At 38.1% G+C, this 23,485-nt stretch overlaps 1 protein-coding gene across 1 annotated transcript in view; it reads left to right on the forward strand.

The window, feature by feature from the left end:
* MORC1 (MORC family CW-type zinc finger 1) overlaps positions 1–23,485 on the forward strand; it is a 168,890-nt gene that overhangs the window by 141,701 nt on the left and 3,704 nt on the right. Inside the window, 5 exon segments of the mRNA XM_074405314.1 lie at positions 3,720–3,786; positions 7,633–7,785; positions 14,227–14,299; positions 16,187–16,240; positions 22,170–22,364. Of these exon segments, the coding sequence (XP_074261415.1) occupies positions 3,720–3,786; positions 7,633–7,785; positions 14,227–14,299; positions 16,187–16,240; positions 22,170–22,364 (542 nt within the window).

Below are 23,485 nucleotides of genomic sequence, written 5' to 3' on the forward strand. Positions count from 1 at the left end.
AGACATACAAAGAGGAGTGGGTACTACTCCTTCTGAAACTATTGCAAACAATACACAAAGAGAGAATCCTTCCCAAATCATTTTATGAGACCAACATCATCATGATACCAAAACCCAGCAGAGATTCAACAAAAACAGAAAACTTCAGGCCAATATCCATGATGAACATAGATGCAAAAATCTTCAATAAAATACTGGCAAACTGATTGCAACCGCACATCAAAAAGCTTATCTATCATGATCTAGTAGGCTTCATCCTGGGGATGCAAGGCTGGTTCAAAATATGCAAGTCTATAAACAAAATCCACCACATAAACAGAAACAAAGACAAAAATCACATGATCATCTCAATAGATGCAGAGAAGGCCTTCGACAAAATTCAACAGCCCTTTATGCTTAAAAACTCAATAAACTAGATATTGATGGAACTTATCTCAAAGCAATAAAAGCTATGTATAACAAACCCACAGCCAGTATCATACTGAATGGGCAAAACTGGAAGCATTCCCTTTGAAATCTGGCACTAGACAAGGATGCCCTCTCTTACCACTCCTATTCAATATGGTATTGGAATTTCTAGCCAGAGCAATCAGGCAAGAAAAGAAATAAAGGGAATTCAGTTAGGAAAGTAGGAAGTCAAATTGTCTCTATTTGCAGATGACATGATTGTATATTTAGAAGACCCCATCGTCTCAGCCCAAAATCTCCTGAAACTGAGAAGCAAGTTCAGCACAAAGTCTCAGGATACAAAATCAATGTGCAAAAATCACAGTCATTCCTATACACCAATAACAGACTTAAAGAGAGCCAAATCAAGAACAAACTGCCATTCACAATTGCTACAAAGAGAATAAAATACCTAGGAATACAACAAACAAAGAATGTAAAGGACCTCTTCAAGGAGAACTACAAACCACTGCTCAAGGAAATAAGAGAGGGCACAAACAGATGGAAAAACTTATGGTTAGGAAGAATCAATATCGTGAAAATGGCCATACTGCCCCCAAGTAATTTATAAATTCAATGCTAGGCCGGGCGCGGTGGCTCAAGCCTGTAATCCCAGCACTTTGGGAGGCCGAGGCGGGTGGATCACGAGGTCGAAAGATCGAGACCATCCTGGTCAACATGGTGAAACCCCGTCTCCACTAAAAATACCAAAAAAACTAGCTGGGCGTGGTGGTGCATGCCTGTAATCCCAGCTACTTAGGAGGCTGAGGCAGGAGAATTGCCTGAGCCCAGGAGGCAGAGGTTGCGGTGAGCCGAGATCGCGCCATTGCACTCCAGCCTGGGTAACAAGAGCGAAACTCCATCTCAAAAAAAAAAAAAAAATTCAATGCTGTCCCCGTCAAGCTACTTATGACCCTCTTCACAGAACTGGAAAAAACTACCTTAAACTTCATATGGAACCGAAAGAGAGCCCACATAGCCAAGACAATTCTAAGCAAAAAGAACAAAGCTGGAGGCATCACGCTACCTGACTTCAAACTATACTACAAGGCTACAGTAATCAAAACAGCATGGTATTGGTACCAAAACAGAGATATAGATCAATGGAACAGAACAGAGACCTCAGAGGCAACACCACACATCTACAACTATCTGATCTTTGCAAACCTGACAAAAACAAGCAATGGGGAAAGGAGTTCCTGTTCAATAAATGGTGTGCAGAAAATTGGCTAGCCATGTGCAGAAAGCAGAAACTGGACCCCTTCCTGACACCTTACACTAAAATTAACTCCAGATGGATTTAAGATTTAAACGTAAGACCTAACACCATAAAAACTCTAGAAGAAAACCTAGGCAAAACCATTCAGGACATAGGCGTAGGCAAGGACTTCATGACTAAAACACTGAAAGCGTTGGCAGTAAAAGCCAAAATAGACAAATGGGATCTAATCAAACTCCAGAGCTTCTGTGCAGCAAAAGAAACAATGAGTAGAGTGAACCAGCAACCAACAGAATGGGAAAAAATTTTTGCAATCTACCCATCTGACAGAAGGCTAATATCCAGAATCTACAAAGATCTAAAACAGATTTACAAGAAAAAAACAAAGCCATTCAAAAGTGGATGAAGGACATGAACAGACTCTTTTCAAAAGAAGACATTTATTAGGCCAACAAACATATGGGAAAATGCTCATCATCACTGGTCATTAGAGAAATGCAAATCAAAACCACATTGAGATACACCAGTTAGAATGACGATCATTAAAAAATCTGGAGACAACAGATGTTGGAGAGGATGTGGAGAAATAGGAACACTTTTACACTGTTGGTGGGAGTGTAAATTAGTTCAACCATCATGGAAGACAGTGTGGTGATTCCTCAAGGACCTAGAAATAGAAATTTCATTTGACCCAGCAATCCCATTACTGGGTGTATATCCAAAGGATTGTAAATCGTTCTGTTATAAAGACACATGCACACGTATGTTCATTGTGGCACTGTTTACAATAGCAAAGACCTGGAACCAACCCAAATGCCCATTGATGATAGACTGGACAAGGAAAATGTAGCACATGTACACCATAGAATACTATGCAGCCATAAAAAAACAATGAGTTCGTGTCCTTTGTAGGGACATGGGTGAGTCTGGAAACTACCATTCTCATCAAACTGACACAAGAACAGAAAATCAAACACTGCATGTTCTCATTCACAGGTGGGTGTTGAAGAATGAGAACACATGTCGGAGATAATGTAGCAACTGAGTACCAAAATGCTTAAATAGAACCTGAACATTTAAACTTGAGACACTTCACTTTGAAGGAATCAGTGCTTAAGATCGCCTGAATATTTTGTTAAAACAGAATCAGAACAATGAGAACACATGGAAACAGGGAGGGGAGCATCAGAAACTGAGGTTTATTGGGGGGGAATAGAGGAGGGACAGTAGGGGGTAGGGAGTTGGGGAGTGATAACATGGGAAGAAATGCCAGATGTAGGTGATGGGGATGGAGGCAGCAAACCACATTGCCATGTATGTACCTATGCAACAATCCTGCATGATCTGCACATGTGCCCCAGAACCTAAAATGCAATAAAATATACATATGTATATATATATATATATATATATATATAATCTAAGTGGATCATAGAATTTCTGCTTTGATGTGAACTGGAAATAAATCACCAAGCTCTGTTAGCCTATAATTCTGAGGTCCTCTGAGTGAGAAGACTAAACGACTCTGGGTTTCTTCCTGCTTTAAAGTTCATCTTTCTAACTGGAGACACTTTTGTTATTGGGATCCATCAGAATGGGTTTGAACCTGAACCCAAAATAGTAGAAAGTGGGATATTAGGGGGAAGATGGTTGTCTTGGTAGAGGCTGGTGAAAGCAGGGAATCAACAGTTCTCATCAGTCCTCCAGGCACTGTAAGAAACGTCAATTTAAAAATTACCAAAAAAATGTTACAGAGTCTCTTGGATAATGATGTATACTGCATAAACCTTATTTAAAAACAATATGAACTACCTTATAAGGTATTATAAGGTAGTTCATAATGTTTATAATATAAGGTAAATACAATGTTTTAAAACATTATGAACTTACCTTATATTACAAATCTCCTGAAAACTGGTACAGTTTTATAAATGGATGTTTGAATACAAATTTATATTATACAGAGATAGTTAATGAACCACTAACATTTCTTTTGGTTCATTTTATTGTGTGATCATCCAAATGTGATAGTTTTGTCTATGTTCTTTTGAAGAAAAACAGGAGCTGTGCAATGAAGTTCTAGCAGTGAAAAGCATCTCTTCATTACCTAGCTGGAAAAGGTGAGTGTACTACAATTTCACAAATTCCAAGTGAGGGCAATTATACTGCCAGAAAGTAATTATCAATGTTTACATACAAGAAGAAAGAAAATAATAGCAACAAAAGCAATCAAGAGTGGAACCAAATTTTACAACAGAGACATGAAAGAATTAGCAATACACCTTTTCCCCAAACCTTTTAATTTATTTTGTGAGGATTTGGAAATAATGAAATGGAGCCGGCTTAACTTCCTACCCACAGCAAGTAACCAATTGAAATTACTTCAGTGTAGTCAAAGAACTCAAAATGTCACATATATATAAGGTATGATTATGAAATCATTAACTGAAATTTTTCTCTGTGGTTCATTTCTTCTTGTCATACATACATGTAATTACAATCATTGAGTGCTAGAATTTTCTTGACATGAGAATTTTATCTCTTAAAATGAAATCAGCTGAATGTTTTGAATATCCAATAGAATGAAAATACTGTTTTCAAGGAAGCAAACTCTTATCCTGTATTACAAACCTGACTAAGCTGCTTTCCAGGCATTCAGGTCCAGTTTCTCTGAATCCAAATCCTGTGCTCTTTGCATAGGAGCACATTGAATTAAGAGCAAGGAAAAACAGAGAGGGGCTTTTATTTTCCTGCACTTGCTGACAGGGTAGTGAGTCACTCCAGCACTCAAATCTGATCACTTCACTCTTCTACTCCAGAGCCTTTTCAGCCCCCACTACTTTTAAGGTAAGTTACAAACTCCTTAGCATAGCACAGATCCTCTCCTCTCCTGCCTCTACTTTTAGCCCCCACTTTGCTTTCCAAAGGTTCTAAGTTACCAGTAGTTGTGTTTTATCACATCTTCTCATCCCTTTGTCTGTACTGCTTTCTTGACTTGAATGCCCTCAGTAACTCTTATGCCAATGTCAATTACCCTTTCATTTAAGTCTCAGTTCAAGTGTTCCCTTCTTTAGGGTCTTCTTGACTCTCCTCAGCAAAATCAGGTATTCACAGAGCCACTGTTGCAATGATGAGATTGTATTTGCTCAGTAGTTACGTGTTAAACTCTGACTGTGTTCCTACACACAATGGTGAACAGTGATCACAGTCAAGTGAAGTTATCTGTTTGAATCTCTGTCTTCCCATTGCATACAGGCTCCTTAAGGACAGAGGCCTTCTTGTCTTCTTCCTAATTCTAAGCTTTTGAAAGGTCTTCTCTAACAATTCCATCTAAATAGCCCACCCCATTTCTGACAAGTCACACTTTTATCATCCTTCATTTTTTTCAAAGCATGTATTATTATTTTAAATTATCTCCTTTACTCACCTTTTTTTTTCCATTTTAAATTCCAGCTTGCTTGTTTTCTCTACTTTTCACTAGATGCCAGCGCACTCCATGAGAGCAAGGACTGTCTTGCTTATCCCTGTCTCTGATATCCAGAATGACACCAACTCATACTTGGCACTCAATAATACTTGCTGATTAAATAACTGATGTAATTTTTTCCCAGTGCTGTTGCCAGGCCTTCTCACGGCCAATACTTTGACTTAGAATTACTTTTGAAATTTGTTTTACAATTTAAGATTCATCCAAAAACTAAAACACATTTGTGTGTATGTGAGTGTGTGTATGCATGTGTATATTCTTTCATGTAATACTTTTAGGTGTTTATGAGATTGTGGAGTTTTTTTTGTAATCACTGTTGACTTGTAAATACATTATGAATGTTAGAAAAACAATCTTAATGGAAGAAACTTACTAAATGCATTACTCATGATGATGACAAGGATGATCATAACAATAATAGTTACTATTTACTGAGCACTTACTCTGAACATTGAGCTACATTCATTGTATATCTTGTTTAATCCTCAGCACAACTCTATGAGGTAGGCCCTATTATTATTTAACAGAGGAGAAACAGAGGTTTAGAGAGGAATCCCCTGTGCTCCAGTATGGTACTTTTTATCCTTCAACCTCAACGCCAACATGAATGAATCTTTAACATCCCTAAAATGGTTTAAAAAAAGACTTCTTTAATAAAATGTCAGTATAAAGGAGGTTATAACTATGAGCATTCAGACACTGTGTAAGTATTCTTTAACAGGCAATTAAGCATTAGTTTTATATAATGTTTTTAATCTGAAAAAAATTAGCTGAAGTTAGACAGTGTAATTAATGCCAAAGAGCTGTTGACGGTAGAAGCACATTCCATTTGATAATAAATTGTTATCCAATTTTAAAAGATCCTCATCTTTTAAACATGCAGAACTCTCTAGAGCTGTGATCTTAATTTATGGACATCAGCATGAAAGGATTACCAAAAAAAAATTCCTTTTATTTACTTGACAAACAAAATGCTTCGTGATCTGACCCCTACCCACCCTCCCCAGCTTTGTCTCCCATGTACTGCTCCCAGACTCTTGTACTTTCTTTTCCCTATGGTATCAAAAGCTTTAGTTTCATTAACAAGCTATGCATCCTCACCATGAGTTATTTTTCATGCTGTAGCCTTGTATCTTTTTAAAACCTGCATCAGATCACCTCACTCTCATGCCTGAAAACTTCCAATGTTAGTGCCCACTCTGCTTAGAAGAAACTTCAGTTCCCTCCCCATGCCCACGATTCGCTGAGATCCCAACACTGACCTCGCTCATCTCCTCTTTCCCTCTGCTTCTGGCTTCCTCCACCCCATTAGCTCTGAACATTCTTCCTCCTCCAGATCATGACTAAGTATTTCCCTCAACTGACTTAGTTCTTGTTTTGTTTTATTTCTGTGCTTTTCTCTCAGCCTAAAATAAACTTTAGTTTAAAAGTCTCTTTAATTGTAGTTAAGTGATTTTTTTCTGGTAGTATTGTAACCAAATGGTAGGGTCACTTGCACGCTGTTTGTAGAGTCTAATTAACAAGAGCCGGGTCTGGTGTAAACAAAGTGACCTTTTATTCCAAAGCTAGCATAGGGGAAGAAGTACGGGCTTCCTTCCCGCCTTAAGGGTACCCATTCACCTTTGGAGCAGAAAGTGGACACTTTTCAAGGGGGCCTATCATGAATGGCACCAAAGGGGAGGAGGTGAGCAGGTGGGTAGGCCCACATGCTAGCATGGTGCCTTACCTGCTGGGCAGTTGAGTTAGCGTTTCATGGGCAGAAATAGATTGTAAAGGTGGCCGAAAACTCTCTAGACGGGAGAGAGTTTCGTAGTGGGACTTTGGATTGTAAATCATCTGTTATCTTTGGAGGCAGTTTCCTTGTGGCTGAAAGTTCCACTCTGGAGCTTCTAAGCATATAGTTAAACAAACTTGCCCTCTGGAGAGTCTCTGGTGAAGGGCAGGTCAAAGGTTATCATTGCATTTCTACAGGACTATATAGGAAGTGGGGAATGGGGAAACGGAGAAAAGAGAATTAAAAAATAATAAAAAATAATAGCAACTCCTTTTCTTAGAAAAATGGGGCTACCTGGTTACAGTATGTTTTAATTTGTTGCTTTTTATTTTAAGTGTATCCATTATAGATTTTTGCTATATGGCTACTATGAGGCTTACACAAAATATTCTACAGTTAAACAAACTTAAAAAGTTTCTTTCAGCAAATGAGAGACAAGCAGTATATGACTACTGTTAAAAATAAATTGTCACCAATTCCCTTTAATTTTTACTACCTAAAAACTTCGAAAAAATATGTGACTGGAATAAATATAAATTATTCTAATTAAGAATTTGTTTCATGTAACTACAGCGGTGGCAATTTTCAGCCTCACATGTATGTTCTTGCTCTCATTTGTTATATATTAACATTTCACTCATTGTATATTAATGTTCCTGAGATTAATACCTAACATGATTTCTCCTTTGAAATTATAAACTTCAGCTTGCCCAATCTGCCAGTGGAAGACGTGAATCTAAGTTCTGGACACAAAGCCAGAGTTTCTGTGAGTGGTGGTTGTAAAGTTGCTTTTACGCCAGTGTCTTCTCAAAGCACATCTGTCAAGGAACCAGTGAGAAAACTGATGTCTAAATTAAGGTAAAGATATTTACTCATATATTTCCGCATGCTTTGTTGAGCTTTCTAAGCAGTGATAACTCCTGTTGTTTTCCCTGCTGAGTTTTAATGTTACTGAATAAATTCAGTGGAGTGACATTATGACTTGTCTCCTAACCACGCTGATTTAGATATACTATGGGTTAAATGTCCCTTGTAATAGAACTGGTAACTGCCTGTTGTTACATAGTCTGGCAGTGTGGTGGATGTTAGTCCTCTCTTGAATGTAATAAATAATTTTAACTGAATTTTCTTTCTTTTTTCCCCTGACAAAGACTCTTATGACATTATATGGCCTTTTAAAAAAATCTGGGATTTTTGTTTGTTTGTTTTAGTTTGGATACTAAATTTATTGAGGGAAATTGAGTTTTACTTGTTCTGTGTACAATGTTAACATTTGTGGGCCTGGTATTTGAGCAATTTAAATATCTGTGTCTCATTTCTCAAAGGATGGAGACAAGGAGTAGGAAAAGTTCATGATTCAGGGTTTTTGTTTTTTTTTCAAATAGAGGCTAATAATAGGTGGGGGCCTTAAAATCAAGTCAAGGAAGTCTGTATACATTAGTGTGCTCTAAAATAATGTGCTCTAAAATAGGTGCCATATGGGAAGGTGGGCGGTGGGGCCAGTACCATCATTAAATTAGTGTACCTCACTGGTTTTGTTGGATTCCACAGACTTTTGTTGGTTTTAAGGGTCTTGTGTGGGGTGAGAGGCTATGGGCCAGGAAAAACAAACAACATGCCCTACCCGGAATAGTATTTTTTCTTAGGATAGCAACTTGACGCCATGGGGTTGGTGAAAGTCTCTATAGCAGCATCCAGGGCTGCAGGGCTATGATTATTACATGGGCATGAAGGCCCCACCTGCTGTCTCATGCCTAACACCAGTCGTGCCCCAGGAGAGAGGAAGCACTCTTCCTCTTCCAGTGTGGATGGACCCACCTTGGACTTTGTAGAGGTACCTATTTTCACTACTGGCACTAGGGATCCAGAGACAAGTGGTTGATGGAGCAATGAAGACAGACAGCTATATTCCAGAACACCAAGTTCTGACCTCCATTCTGTCTGGTTGGCAATCATGCGCTGACCTGGAAATAGGACAAAAGCCGGCCAGACCTCAGCGTGATACAGGCATTATAAGGCTGAGAAAGACAGATGTTAGTATTGCACTGCTGTAGTTTACAGTATAATCCCTAACAACTGGGATTCTCTAACTAGTTTCCTTCCCTCTGCCTAGAAGTAGTATTTAAAGTCTTTCAGCTTTGAAGTTGGTTGCTATAAGTTTGAATCCTGGTATGTTACTGGTCCTAAGATTCAGTCCTATTGGTTGGTCACTAAAGCATAGTAGTATACAGTAAGTTTTCTATACATGTGCCTATATGTATTTGAATAAATGTATGAATATCATTAAAAATGTATGGCTGTGACCACATCTCTAATTATTTGGTCATGCTACCAGTGAACCAGGCCTTCTTAATAATAATAGCTATCACGCCAGGGACCATGGCTCATGCCTATAATCCTAGCACTTTGGGATGCCAAGATGGGAGGATTGCTTGAAACAAGGAGTTCAAGACCAGCCTAGGCAACATAGCAATACCCTGTTTCCATAAAAAATAATAACAACAATAGCTATCAGGTTTGAGCCTTTATTGTATTTCAGGGTGGATACCCGCTTACTTTTTGTAAATTAATTTATATTCCCACAAATTCATGAGATTGGTATTATTTTTAAATCTCTTGTATGAATGAGGAGACTGAAGCTTAGAGGAACTAACACATTACAAGTCTCATGGGGAATTACACAAATATTAAGGATGGGGCTGGTGTTTAAGGCAAGGCTTTCTGACTTGGAATCCCATGATCTTAACCATATATAGCATATACCCTCTCTCCACACTAGATGACCTAGAGAGACCTGTCTGAGTGTGTTACAGCAGAGTTTGGATGCATAGCTACTTAAATTTCTTTTTAAGTTAGATCAATTTTCTTTTTCAAATTCATTATTTTCCTGATTTTTTTATTGGCTAATTTTTGTTATTTGTCTAAGTGTAACATTTCTATTAATTTTAGTGAGTTACATGTGATCAAAAAGGGGATAATCTGATTGAGTGTACTAAGACTTTAAAATGCATCCACTTCTATCATTAGGCATCACTAGAAAATTAAAATTTCCCGGAAACTATCTCCCTAATGAACAGGCAGACTCTTTATTGCTTAGAATCATCATACTGTTATCAAGTGAGTACTCCGAAAGCTGAATGTGTTAATATATTAGCTCTATTCTGTACCATCTTAAATTTTGCATGGTGATTATTTTATTAAAAATATTCTATGGAAAAAAGTTAGAACACATGACTTTAAAACAAAATGAGCTCCTTGTCATACCAGTTTACTCTTTTGCCTTCAGCAACATGTAGTATGTTTTCTCACATTTCACCAGTGTAAACAGTTTTCTTTGTTAGATATTTTGTTGGTTTTTGTTGTTGTTGTTTTTGTAGTATTATTTGCTATTTTCTATCTGGCCCACATGTAATTTCTTGAATTTACTAGACTTTAAATTTTTCAAGGCATGAAGATTGTGGCTAGCTGTGTACAATTTAAATTTATATAGAAATACTCAGAATTGTTCACTGTATTTACCTTTCTTGTCACATGATAAAAAGAATAGCAGTTAGAGACATTTTAAGTGTGAAGGGTGTTCCTTCCATTTGGGTCACTTTGGACATGACATCATCCGTATCTGTTTCCACAATGCCAAAGTAGTGTCTGGCTATCTCTGTGTAATTAATGCTAACAATTAATTAAAAATACAGTTTTTAGTGTACATACTCGTTACCTAATTATTCTCAGTTAGGCATTTTCCTGTCTTATATTACTTCTTACTTTCTGTATATTAGTTTGCTGAATTCTCAAATGAAGTAACATCTTTGAAAACAGATTGATTTGTCCACAGTAGGTCTAACATATCAGCATATATTTAAATAATACTTGAAATTCAATTAAAAGGGATTAATGTAAAAAGCAGTGAATAGTATTACTGGATGTTATACTTTTAAATATTGGAGTGCAATATTTAATACTTTTAAACACTTTTAAATATTGGAGTGCAACTGAGTTAAGTTAGCGGTAAATAAGCTGAACTGGGTTCCAGACTATTAAATTTACCAGGTGATCCTAAAGTTTGGAGTAGTATTAAATTTCACATCACTTACAATAATAATAGCAATAATATTAGTAATAATACATATTATGTACTTACTATATGCTAGGCACAGTCCTAAGGGCTTTGCATATGATAACTCACTCATCTTACAACAATCCTGTATAGATGCTTTTATTATCCTCATTTTGAAGATGAGAAAACTGAGACACGCAGAGGTTAAGTAAGTTGCCTAGCATTATATGACACTTAAGTGATAGAACTTAGATTTGAATCCTGGCAATCTGATCCCACACTCCTTGCTCTTAACTGTTGAACTGTAATGCCTTGTTTTGGCTTATTGTTTTATGTGTAAACTTGATAAGGCACTCCATTTACTTCTTCTCTATAAAAATATAAACATGATTTTTATTATCTTAGATTTTAAAAATAGCAAAAATAAGTTTTAAAAAGAATGTCACTTTTCAACATGTCTGCCAGTTGTTAAAGGAAAAGGCCATGAAAATATATATACTAGCTGTTGAGGTCTGCCAAAAAGCATGATTAGAGCTGTGTTATTTCCATTTCATACTAGTCTTTTACTGAGTTGGAGAAGATAGTTTTGATCAACCTCCAGTAGGAGGCTTGCTCTTCTCCTTAGCCAGGACTAAGCTCATTAACTAGGTTATTGTTTAAAAAGAACAGCTGGATGACCAGAGAAAATAGGAATACTTCCTCAATCAAAGAGTTTCCGTAACGATTACATGAAATTATGCCAAGAAACTATATAGCAGTGTTTGGCACATTTCTAGTACTTTATAAAGAATAGTTGAATCTGCTGGGTGTGGTGGCTCATGTCTGTAAGCCCAGGACTTTGGGAGGCCAAGGTGGGTGGATCACTTAAGCTCAGCAGTTTGAGACCAGCCTGGGAAACATGGTGAAATCTCGTCTCAAAAAAAAAAAAAAAATACAAAAATTAGCTGGGCATGGCAGTGGGCACATGTACTCCCAGCTACTCAGGTGGCTGAGTTGGGAGAATTGCTTGAGCCTGGGAGCAGAGAGGATGCAGTGAGCTGTGATTGTGCGTCACTGCACTCCGGCCTCAGCAACAGCGTGAGACTCTGTCTCAAAAATAGCAATAACAAAAACACCAAGAAAAATACTTGAATCTGACCAACTATTTGGTCAGATATTTTACCAAAGAAAAATACAAAATGCTCTGGTGTATGGTGCAGGTGACCCAAAATACTTCCTTCACCCAAAATACTTACTTCCCCTACACTTGGCTAACTCCCCCTGTTCCTTTACGGCTACCGAAATAAGACTTAGAGTCCCTTCTTCTAGACCCCATGGTACACCTTTCTTGTTGTCCTCCAAGCATTTATCTCATGGTATTAGAATAGTTTGCTTTCTTGTCTATACTTCCCCACTAGGCCAAATAAGTTCAATAAGATTGTATTGCGTTCCTAGCATGGGGGCATGATGCCAGGCTCTGTGGGGCACTGAAGAGCAAAGGCGATATTTTAGTAGGAATTAAAGAATGTCTGCGGAATTAATGAGTTGAGGAAATGCCAGATAGCAAAAGGTACTGTGATTTCAGTAAACATGAAATTGTGTTTAAAGATATCTGTTATGTGTCTGTTTTTAGAAATAATAGTACATGTGTAAGACAGTATTCAGACTATAGATATTTGGTATGGATTTTGAAATAGAGATGCCACAGATTGAAAGTAAAACTAATCCAGAACTTTTTCTCTCTTCAAACTTCCCCTTTGGTTTCTCCCCTTTCCTAGTAAATGCTACCATCTAATATTTGTCTAAGAGCATATTCCTAGGGGGTTTCTGATTTGCTCTAAATTTAAAGTAAAAGAATTTATACTCACAATGGAAAGAAACAATGCTCTGAAAAGGTTTCAAGCCTGTGGTAGGGAAAGGGAGCCTGGCTTTGGGAAGAAGCAAGGATAGTTTGTGTAAAAGGTCTCTCACCCCTCCTGCTCCAACAAAATGGCCATAATGGTGACCCACGTCGCCTTTCCCAGGAACTCCTTTTGCAGCTTTTCTCTCTATGCCATATGATTTCTTCTCGTCTCATGTACCTGGAAGCCCCTTCTTATCCCATTTCTACCCCATTTATCTTCTTGCTAGCCAGGCAGATAACTCTGAGGAGTGTTGTATGTCATATTTAATGTTTGGGCAATGGCAATGCCAAGAATTTCCAGCTTTCTGGTGTGAATCTCCTTGAAACTATAAATGAATATTAATACAAAGAATATACTTAAAGTATAAAGAATGTAAATTGTATAAGAAAGAGCCGTTTTGTCTTTGGTATACCGTATTATTTTACAACTGGAAAAATTTTTGTAAATCCCTTAGATAGTATACATGAGACTCTTGGAACATATCAGCATTAGAATACTATACACTTTTAAGATGTGGTGGCTATAAATTTCTGGATCTCATATTCTCCCGGGAATGAAATATATGTCATATAGGTGATTAATCCTAGAAAAGCTGTCACCGTAGAAGGATGGGTGCTACTGCCTTTTGACAAAATGAAGTACCTGTCAGAACAATGGCCACCACTATTTAAGAAAGAGCAAGGTCCATGTATGATTTCTAAAAGCAGTCCTGGAGTTTCTGATAAAAACATTACTCTGGAGACTTAAACTCTTTGGTTTTCTCAGGAAAAAAGTTAGTAGGTCTGTAGTCAGCGTAGTTTTTTCCAAGAAATTTGCTATGCTGAGTTCTGTGCAGAAGAGAACACTCAAGTAGGTACAGGGCTTTCCTAGACTGGTTGTTCATGGATTTCGAGGCATTGTGAAGTTGGCTGGTTTCTTTTCTTCTCGCCCACCTGCCCTCCCTCCCTCTCTCCCTTCCTTTCTTCTTGTAATCTTTTTATTTTGAGATAAATTTATTTCATGTTAAGTTGTAAGAAATAATGCTGAGGGATCCCCTGTACACTTCACATAGCTTCTTGCAAAACTTTATAGAAGAGTATCACAATCAGGATATTGACATGGATGCAGTCAAGATACAGACCAGTTCCTTCACCGAAGGGTCCCTCCTATTGCCTTATTATAGCCACACCCACCTTCCTCTCCCTAGTCTGTGCTTTCTGAAGAACGCTTTGATGTCAACAATAAAAACAAAATGTTTGGAGGGAAACAATGTTCATCTTTGCCAGGATGTTTAATACCCAGAAGACAAATCGAGTTCTGACAAGTGAGTGCTACCTCTGTTATCCTCGTATATTCGCATATCTGCTCTGCTTGTATTCCTAGGGAGACTCTTCTGTATTTTTTTCCTGAGTATCAGCTACCATCAGTATTGGAAGAACCTGCATTAAGTTGTGAGGTGAGCTGGTTTTTGTGGAACTGTGAGGGAATGATAGAATAGCCTGAATTTAATCCTCAGGGAAGAAAAATGTAAAGTGTTTCCAATAAGAGGACCTAGAATGGCTTACGTGAATGAAGATGTGAATCTTTCTCATCTTTAATTACAAATCGTGATTTGTAATTAAAGCTATATTTGAAATCATTGTGGCTGTGAGTTAAATAAGGTGGAAAAGATCTTATAGACAGATAGTTGCAGAGATGGAAAGAAACAGGACATAGTCCCTGACTTCCCTCTCCCCCATCAAAAACAGAGTTTCTGTTCCTCAGATAACACCTCCTCAGCTGCTTATTATGAGGAGCTGAGCTGAGAATTGGGCAGGTCGGGCACGTTAGATATCCAAACTACTAATCTTACTGAAATCACCAAGACATCACTGAGCTAGATGAAGAAAATCGCCTCTCAGGAACAGTGCCAGAAGTGATTGGAAAGAAAACTTTGAACAGCTACTTGGGGTGCAGAGAGTAAGCCTCACATCCATTGGCTGTGCTTAAGTCATAACCAGGAGTTTACAAAGGGCCCCGGGAGGGCTGTGAAGTTGAGTAAGACGCGTATGCCTGACAAGTGAGCTGCTCAGCAGAAGTGGAGGGGAAGAGCTGCCTAGTGCAGGAGGGTGGGAGGCCTCTTCTCCACCTCCATGCTCAGTTTTGCCTGTGGAGATGATGGATACACTTGGTATTCAGCACAAATTATTATTATTATTATTAATTTTTTTTTTTTTTTTTTTTTTGAGACTGAGTTTCGCTCATGTTACCCAGGCTGGAGTGCAATGGCGTGATCTCAGCTCACCGCAACCTCCACCTCCTGGGTTCAGGCAATTCTCCTGCCTCAGCCTCCTGAGTAGCTGGGACTACAGGCACGCGCCACCATGCCCAGCTAATTTTTTTGTATTTTTGGTAGAGACAGGATTTCACCATGTTGACCAGGATGGTCTTGATCTCTTGACCTCGTGATTCACCCGCCTTGGGCTCCCAAAGTGCTGGGATTACAGGCTTGAGCCATCGCGCCCGGCCCCAGCACAAATTATTAATGCAACAGAGGGACTATATGAGTCTCATTCGGGCACCATCCCTAATTTTCTAGACTGTAATCATTGTTTCTGCCTCTTCACTTCTACTCTCACCTCATCCTCTCTCATGGGGCTTCTGATTCCACTGCTGAACTATGACTGTTCTTGTCAGGGCCACCAGTGACCGCTGCTAAGTGCAATGTCACTGTTACCTGGCCTGTCAGAGACCTTCAACCCAGGTGACCACTTTCACCTTCTGGAAGCACCTTCTTTGACTGCTCACTGCCCATTGCCTCGCTTTCCTCCCTTCCGTCTTTGTGGCGGCTCCTGTTGTATGTGATTTCTCAGTGCTGGCATGTCTGAAGGCTCCTTCCTGGGCTACTTTCCTTTCTCTATTAAATGCTGTTTCTAGGTAGCCTCATCTAATCTCTGACTTCAAATAGTGTTGCTAACCCCACACCAGTGGCTTCCCTGTCTGCTTCTCCGGCACTCCCTTCCCAAGAAATCCACACTCCAGCTGCCCTCTTGACATCTCTCTTTGAATATTTCTTATTTTATCACTTAATTTTCCTTCACCTTGATTTTTGTATCTGCACGATTTTCTAACCAAGCTGCATTTATTTATGTAAGCTGACTTAATCCTTTTTTGGAAGGAAGTGAAGTATAATTTAGTTAATTAATTTAATTAGACCCAGACTTAAAAGGCCCATAGTACCAATGTTGGCTAGTTCTAGGCTTTGATGCTTTTTTATACTCAATGCTTGCATGATGTAACTCTGCTGTAGACAGCACATTCTCTAAAAGCTAATATCCTGTTCTGTTATCATTTATGAAAACAGCTGGAGCAGTGCCCAGAGCAGATCAACAAAAAGCTGAAAATGTGTTTCAACCAGGTAAGCTTCCTTTCAATATCGCCGTTTATATTCTAAATGATCTTGTGTTTCAAAGGGTAAATAATGTGCATTTCCAAATGTTAGGTTTGAAAGCAAATCAAATTTGCATTCACTGATGGAGACTTAATGTATAGCATATCAGATGTCATAAAACAACATCTTTTTGAATTTTAAAATACAAGTATTTCTATAACATAAAGCTATGAAACACTTGGAGCAGGGCTGTAACTTGAATAGGAAACAGGATATTCTGAGCTTTAAGAAATAAATTCACTGAATCCTCAAAATACACTGAAGCAGAAATTTTAGGTTGAAGTTTTAAATTATTTTAATTTCATATCTCTCTTAGAAATTCATCCATGGTCTCAAGCCATTCCAAGATTACTGATAATATTTTTGTGTATTTGTTTACAACCTTTCTCTTTTTCTGGGTAGATTTTTTTTTTAACAGTTATCAAATAATGCTGTGTATCTAGTCCTTAAGGATTTCCTGTAGGAGAAAGAGTCCAGATTGCCCTTCAGTTCTACTACAGAAATATCTCAAATAATCAAATGCCCTAAAATCCCTTATTTTACACTAAAAAAATCCCCTGGGACTCTAACATGTGAACTTGGCCAAGCTGATGTAGAGGATGAATGTTGGAGCCAGGGTGGCCACGAAGGTTCCCGGACTAATTGCACAGCCCAGTGTAGCCTAGAACCAGGATCAACACTGAAATATTGAGTCTTTGTTGACACTTTACCTGTGCCTTGTCACCTAGCCACCAGCTCCATCATTAGTGCATACATTAGCATCTTCTTCCCTGTGCTTCTGTTTACAGCCATCTCTGGAAAGCTCTCATAACATGAAAATTTATAAAGACTAAGAGGTGACTGGCACTTCCTGGAGTTGTGCAAAGAATGACTCCAAGCAGAGACACTGCCTCATAGGGTTTATAGGTAAAGAGGTACATTTGCACTTGATTTTAGCTGAAACTGAGGAAGCAATTGTAATGGAAGTCATTTGAAAAATGAAAAAGAATGGTGAAGTAAATTCCCAGAAGACATATGACTAGGCAAACTTTAAAAGTAGAATGTAAACCATATTCCTTCTTACCAAGACTTTATCACACAGTATTTAAAGTTCAGACTGTGCCTAAATTTAATAACCCTTCTTGATAGATTTGGCTTTGATGCTTCTATCTACTGGTTGGTGATAAACAAGTGGAGGTGAAAGAGGGGGTGTAGTTATTGGTCTCCTATTACTGTTGAACTGAACAGTGAATTTATTTTCTGAATAACATTTTGCTGAAAAAGCAGTAACTGAACATTTTCAGTTTGAAGGGTTGCTTGTCAACATTTCCTAACAAGAATAAAAGACAAAGTTGACTTTCAGTGTGCTTTGATATTGTTCTACCACTAACATTATTTTCATCAATAATGTAAAACTGTGATTGATTGATCAAGAGCCACTAGAGCTAGGCACTGAACTAGGTCTTTGCTCAACATTAACTCATTTATTCTCACAACTTTGGTAGGTAAAGCCACTATCTCTTTTAATGATGAGGAAATAGAGATTCAGAAAGATAATATCCCAGTGTCATGATCAGATTCAGAATTGGAACCCTAATTTTTCCCACTCCAAAGCTCTTTTCATCATACATTTTCCCACTTTTTTTTTTTTTTTTTTTTTTTTTTTTTTTTGCCCATCCCCTCTATTTTTGTGTTGCTTGTTTTTGTCTTGAGTTAGGATCTTGCTACATTGCCCAAGCTGGTCTTGAACTCATGAGTTCAAGCAATCCTCCTGCGTTAGCCTCCACGTGGCTAGGATTACAGGCTGGTACCACCGCACCTGGCTATTTCATCTAATTCTCATATCCAGGTTTAATACTTCATCTTTGTGATGGAGTTCATGTGTATTACTTGCTATAAGTGTGTTACAACTTCTCAGCCCGTTGGTGTAGAAGAATTATTTTTAACTTACCAGAGCCCTGACGTTACATCGTGAGACATATATGGCGGAGGTGCTGACAGTGACATATTTATGTGGGGTGTGTGTAGTAGATGGGTTGGCTTATTGGCCTACCAGGAATTGATTGTCCCAACTGAAAGTCTGTGTCAGTCAGCTTGAGGAGCTTATTAGTAAGGCTGTTGGATCTTCCTGTAGCTCTTTACCTACTGGTTAGGGGACTCTGATTTGAATACCCTGTAAAACTTAGAAATTTGCTAAGAATTATACTGTCATACAGCTGTTTATCCAAGCTTATATATACCCTTTGATATCTGTTTCAATTTTTTTTCCAATGTCGACACCATCAGTAATGGAGCCAGAGTGAATAAGATAAGTGTTTATTCAGAGTGAACAGTGTTAGCATAGATGATGAACAGTATCCCCTTAATATGCCGGGCATGTCCAATTCAAAATATCAAAGCAAAATAAACAGGAGACCAGCAGTTCCTGCTGAAATGAGACCTTATAAGCAAAACACAGAACAACTTGCTTTAAGGTGTGTAACTTTAATAAAGAGAGCCACATCAAAGTACAGGAGAACCTTATGTAAGTCACAGGCTTCTTTGGTCACAACAGTGGTTTTCACAAATACTATTGTAGAAGTAGATGATACATGATGGCGTTGGTGGTCCTGTGCCACCTGACTCAAACCATCATCTTTTATTCTTTCCTCACAGGCCATCTGTTTCATCTAAAATGAGTGCCCCAGAGTTGTTTGAACTTACTTACGCTGGCCTACCTCTGAGCCTTTCCTCTCCTGATACTCCCCAGAATACTCCCGTCCACTTTCCCAATCCACAGTGGGCCTCTTGAAATCCTTCCTCATTGAGCTTGCTCAATATTATCTTCTGTGTGAGGACTTTCTTAGTTTCTCCATGTGAAATTAATCTTGACCTCTCTGTGTTCTGGGAGAACCTTAAAACCCTGTTTCAGCATTAACATTTCTGCCTTATAATGGTTGATTATATTTCATGTTCTCCTCAGTTAAATTATAGAATCTTTGAAATTAATAATCCTGTCATCAAGCTCTGTATTCTAGCAGCATTCAACCAGTGCCTTTGCATGCATCTGGATCTTAATAGTTAGGTGTTGAATCAAAGCTTATTGTTTCTGCTTTAGTGCCTGCTAACATAAACAGTTAAATGAATATTCCTGTTTGTATGGTACAAAATCTGTAGGTCTTGGAGGTCTTCTTTACTTTGCACAAACTCATTAGGATTTTGGAGCTGCAAAACTGCTAGAGTTCCTACTTTTTGAATTCAAGGCAGAAAATTAAAATCTCAGTTAAATATCCTTTCTTTCAAATCCTAATTCTATTCTGAGTTAATGTGGTTTGGAAAGAATTTGGTTTTTGATCTGTAAATACCTCTACAAGAGTGAGTTTAACCAGCAGAACTAAGCCTCTCATCTTGTTGGAATTCGTTTGTCACCTTGATTAAAATGTTAAGATGCAAAAAAAAGTTAATACAACTAGTTGTCCTTTTACACTGAGCTTGAAAAGTTGTCAGAATTGTTAACTTTCACTGAAACTTCCTGGAGAGGTTAGCAGAATTTCCTGGAGAGAAAGGCAGGAGAATAAACCAAAAAGCTGACCTGTAGTATTTGACAAAAACGTCGTTTACAGGTTACTAAAGGGAAGGATAACTTTCAGAAACTGAATATGACTTTGAATGTAATGTACTGTATAAACATTCTTGGTCTCATCTCGTATTAATAGTGTTGAGGCTTTTTGTTTTTGCTTTTTTCTTTTACTTTTAATTTCAAAATAATTATAGATTCATAGGAGGTTTCAAAAACAGTGCAGACAGGTCCTGTGTACTCATCACCCAGTTTCCTCCAGTGCAGAATTTTGCATAATTATGGTACGATATCAAAACCAGGAAATTGAATTTGGTAAAATGTGTTGTATAGTTCTATGTCATTTTATCATACATGGAGGTTTATATAACCACTACTGAAATCAGGGTGCAGAATTCTCATTACTGTAAGTATCTCCCTATGCTACCTTTTTATAGTCTCATCCACCCAGCCCTTCCACAATCGCCTCTCACTCTTGACATCCACTAATCTGTTCTCCATCTCCATCTTTGTCTTTTCAGGAATGCTGTAGAAATGGAATCATATGAATGTGTTGTTTGACAATTGCTTCATTAATTCAGCCTCACTTCAGGTCTATTTAAGTGTGTCAATAGCAGTTTCCTTTTTATGGCTGATGAGCAGTACTACTATTGTTTTTTTCAAATGATGTTTCAATCGTATTTGCCATTTTTGATATTTATCTTTGATTTGTTTTGGTTTATTTTATTGTTGCTTTTATTTTTATGAAAAAGTGTTTTCTGACTATTATTCAGAATAGCAAAAGCTGTAAAATTCTAGAGTTCTGAAAACTGTAAGTAAGTGGCTAGTGACATGCGAACTGTGTTGTCCTCCTCGTTCCAGCTGAGTTGAATGACTTCCCCTACTCCACCTTCAGGCCATAGGAGATGTCTCTCCCTGGGTTTGCCATGCAGCCTCTACTGGAAGCATCTGTGAAGCTTCCTGGTAGAGGTGGTGGTGATTGCCTTAGTTGTAAGTCATCAACTTGCAGGTTGAATTAAGGATGTTCAAAAGTGGATTCCCTTTCAGGATCTTTAAATGTAGCTTGGATTTCAAGGCAGGATTTACCCGTGTGTTTGAAATTCCCTTGCTGTGAGTGCTGCATATCTGCTCTTCTGAATCCCTGCTATTTTGTGCCTTACTTGGGGACATAGGGTTCTTATGTACCGTAAGACATTGTATTTGCACACTTGTGTTATCTCCTGCTATAGACTAGGGAGTTCTTGAGGGCAAAGACCGTACCTTGTGTATTTCCATACCACCTATAATTAAATGCAGTGCTTTCAAATTAAGAACTAGTGAGTGAATATTTATTAAACAGAATTTCCTATATGTAGCGATTTTTGTATGCTTGTTTAAAGGATTTTGTAGAAAAAAAGGGAAACTCGTGAGGTCAGTGAATGCTAACGGAGATGATGTGGACGTCAGAGAAGGGTCTGCACATAGTCAGTGTAGTGGGGGGACTGAAGAGGGAAGGGTAGGCCCGGAAGACAAACGAGGCTACCTTACAACTTTCTTGGCAACCAGTCATTATTAGAACACAGAAATCTCCTTATTATGTAAACATTCAAATGTTTATCAAGGTGGTATTTGCCCTGTATCTCTTTTCTCAGAATATCACTTGGCCTTCCTGAAATGTTTATATAAGCAGTTACTGTCATTCTAAAACTGAAGCGTTTGGCCTCTCCATTACCTCTTTCTACTTCATGAATGCCTCAGACACAGCATGAAATTTGGGAGAACAACCAAGATTCTTCAATTAGCGAGGATCATATGCATAACTATCTGTACTTTTTGTATCATGATAAAGAACCTGAAGAGAGTGAGAACAGGAATTCCTCTTTCTGTAGTTTGTGTGCTTTCTAGATGCAACAGCCTGGCATTACAAGTAACACTACATCATCTGCCAAGACAGCCCCAAGTGGTGGGTCATTGTGTCATTGCCTGTGAATTACTGGTGCTGTGGAGAGAGTCACAGGCACATGCTTACTTTGTGCCCTAAATAATCTGGTGGTCATTATTGGAAAAACAGATTCAACTTTTATGAGGTTCTTCTTCATTCCAGAGCAAAGGTCTCCAAGCCGCCTGTGATGTGTCTCTTTCCTCCTTAGAATTACAATTACTGGAATATTATAGATTTTTCTCTTCTCTCTTCATCTTCCATCAGAGTGTATGTAAGTTCCTTAAGGGTATCAACACTTACTAAATTTAGACCACCTATAGTACTTACAAAGTTGATACTTGGTACCTCTAGGCGGAGTTGGAATATGAAATTGCCTTGTGATATTAGGGAGAAAGTAATATTTTTAAAACATGCTAAAACTGTTTTTAAAACATTCCCAGATACAGAATACTTGCATGGCCCAATATGAAAAAAAGCTAAAGAGGAAAATACAATCCGTCATCTATGATTCAAATACGAGAGAAAAACGCAATGAAATCTCTCTGGGGCAATGTGAAGGAAAAAGAAAAATCTCTGAGGATGAGCTGAAGAATCTTCGTATAAAACTGGCACTATTGTTGCAGAGACTTCAACTGGTGAGTGATAAAACTGTATGTGAGCAGCAGGAATAGACTCTGTGGAACGAGAACTCAGCTAACTTCTTCTCCTAACATTGTCATTCACTTGCTGATCTGGACAAGTCACTTAAGCCAGCCCTTACTCTCCCTATAAGGATTTTGAAATCATAAATAACTGTAAAGGCATATATTAGAACATTTAGAAACTCTGTTCTCTCATATTTTAAACAATTTGGAATCTTTGGTGGTGTTGGTATAGCATGATCACCCTTCATGTCCCTTTAATAGGGACACTGAGTAGGTATTTTTCTTCAGTTTTTTCAGACAGTGAAATATTTTACTTTACTTTTATTTTAATGCATAATTAAAAATAAATCCTCTTAGAGGACAGGTTGGGAGAAGTCAGGAAACATCATGTAAGTATGGATTGCTTCCAGGGTTTTTTTGTGTATTTTAATGTACAAAGAATTGAGCTCTGTAATGGATTGAACTAATGAGGAAGAGCCCATTTTCTATAGCACATGGAAATGCTGCACAAAGTACAGCAAAACTGAAAATATATGTAGTCAAGGGTGAAAGTCTTCCTGTGGTGTCTAGAAATAAATTGAGAAATCCAAGCCAGAGCAGTGAGCCTAGGGAGCACATGGCATTTTGTCCTCAAATATAGGCCCTGAGTGCTGGAACAGGAGACAGAGCCTTCCTGGGCCATGCAACGTGAAGGAGCAGGAACTGAGACCCTGATGGAGGATTGGCTAGAGGATTGCCTTGCCCTTGGGGAGAGACAGGAAAACTTGCCAGATTTACATCTGTATGATATGTGAAGAACATGGACCTTGAAGCCAGACTGCCTGGGTTTCAGTCCTGGTTGTGAACGTTTAAATGTGGGAATCCATTCCCACTTCAAACAATAAATCTTTCAGTTTATCTGAAATTTGTCTTATATTAAGTACAAAACAAAATACATAAAAGCATTTTTTTTTTTTACTTAATCTAAATATATTGCGAAAAGAGAAATCCCTCTCCCCTTTGATGGTCTAGGCAACAGTTAAAATGTTATTAAAATTTAAAATTTTTATGTAAAGGTAACTGTATTTGTGCTTCTCTCAACCGTTCTACTTCAGCCAGTTTGTCTAGTTTAT

Source organism: Saimiri boliviensis, chromosome 8 (genome assembly GCF_048565385.1).
Source record: "Saimiri boliviensis isolate mSaiBol1 chromosome 8, mSaiBol1.pri, whole genome shotgun sequence".
NCBI lineage: Eukaryota > Metazoa > Chordata > Mammalia > Primates > Cebidae > Saimiri > Saimiri boliviensis.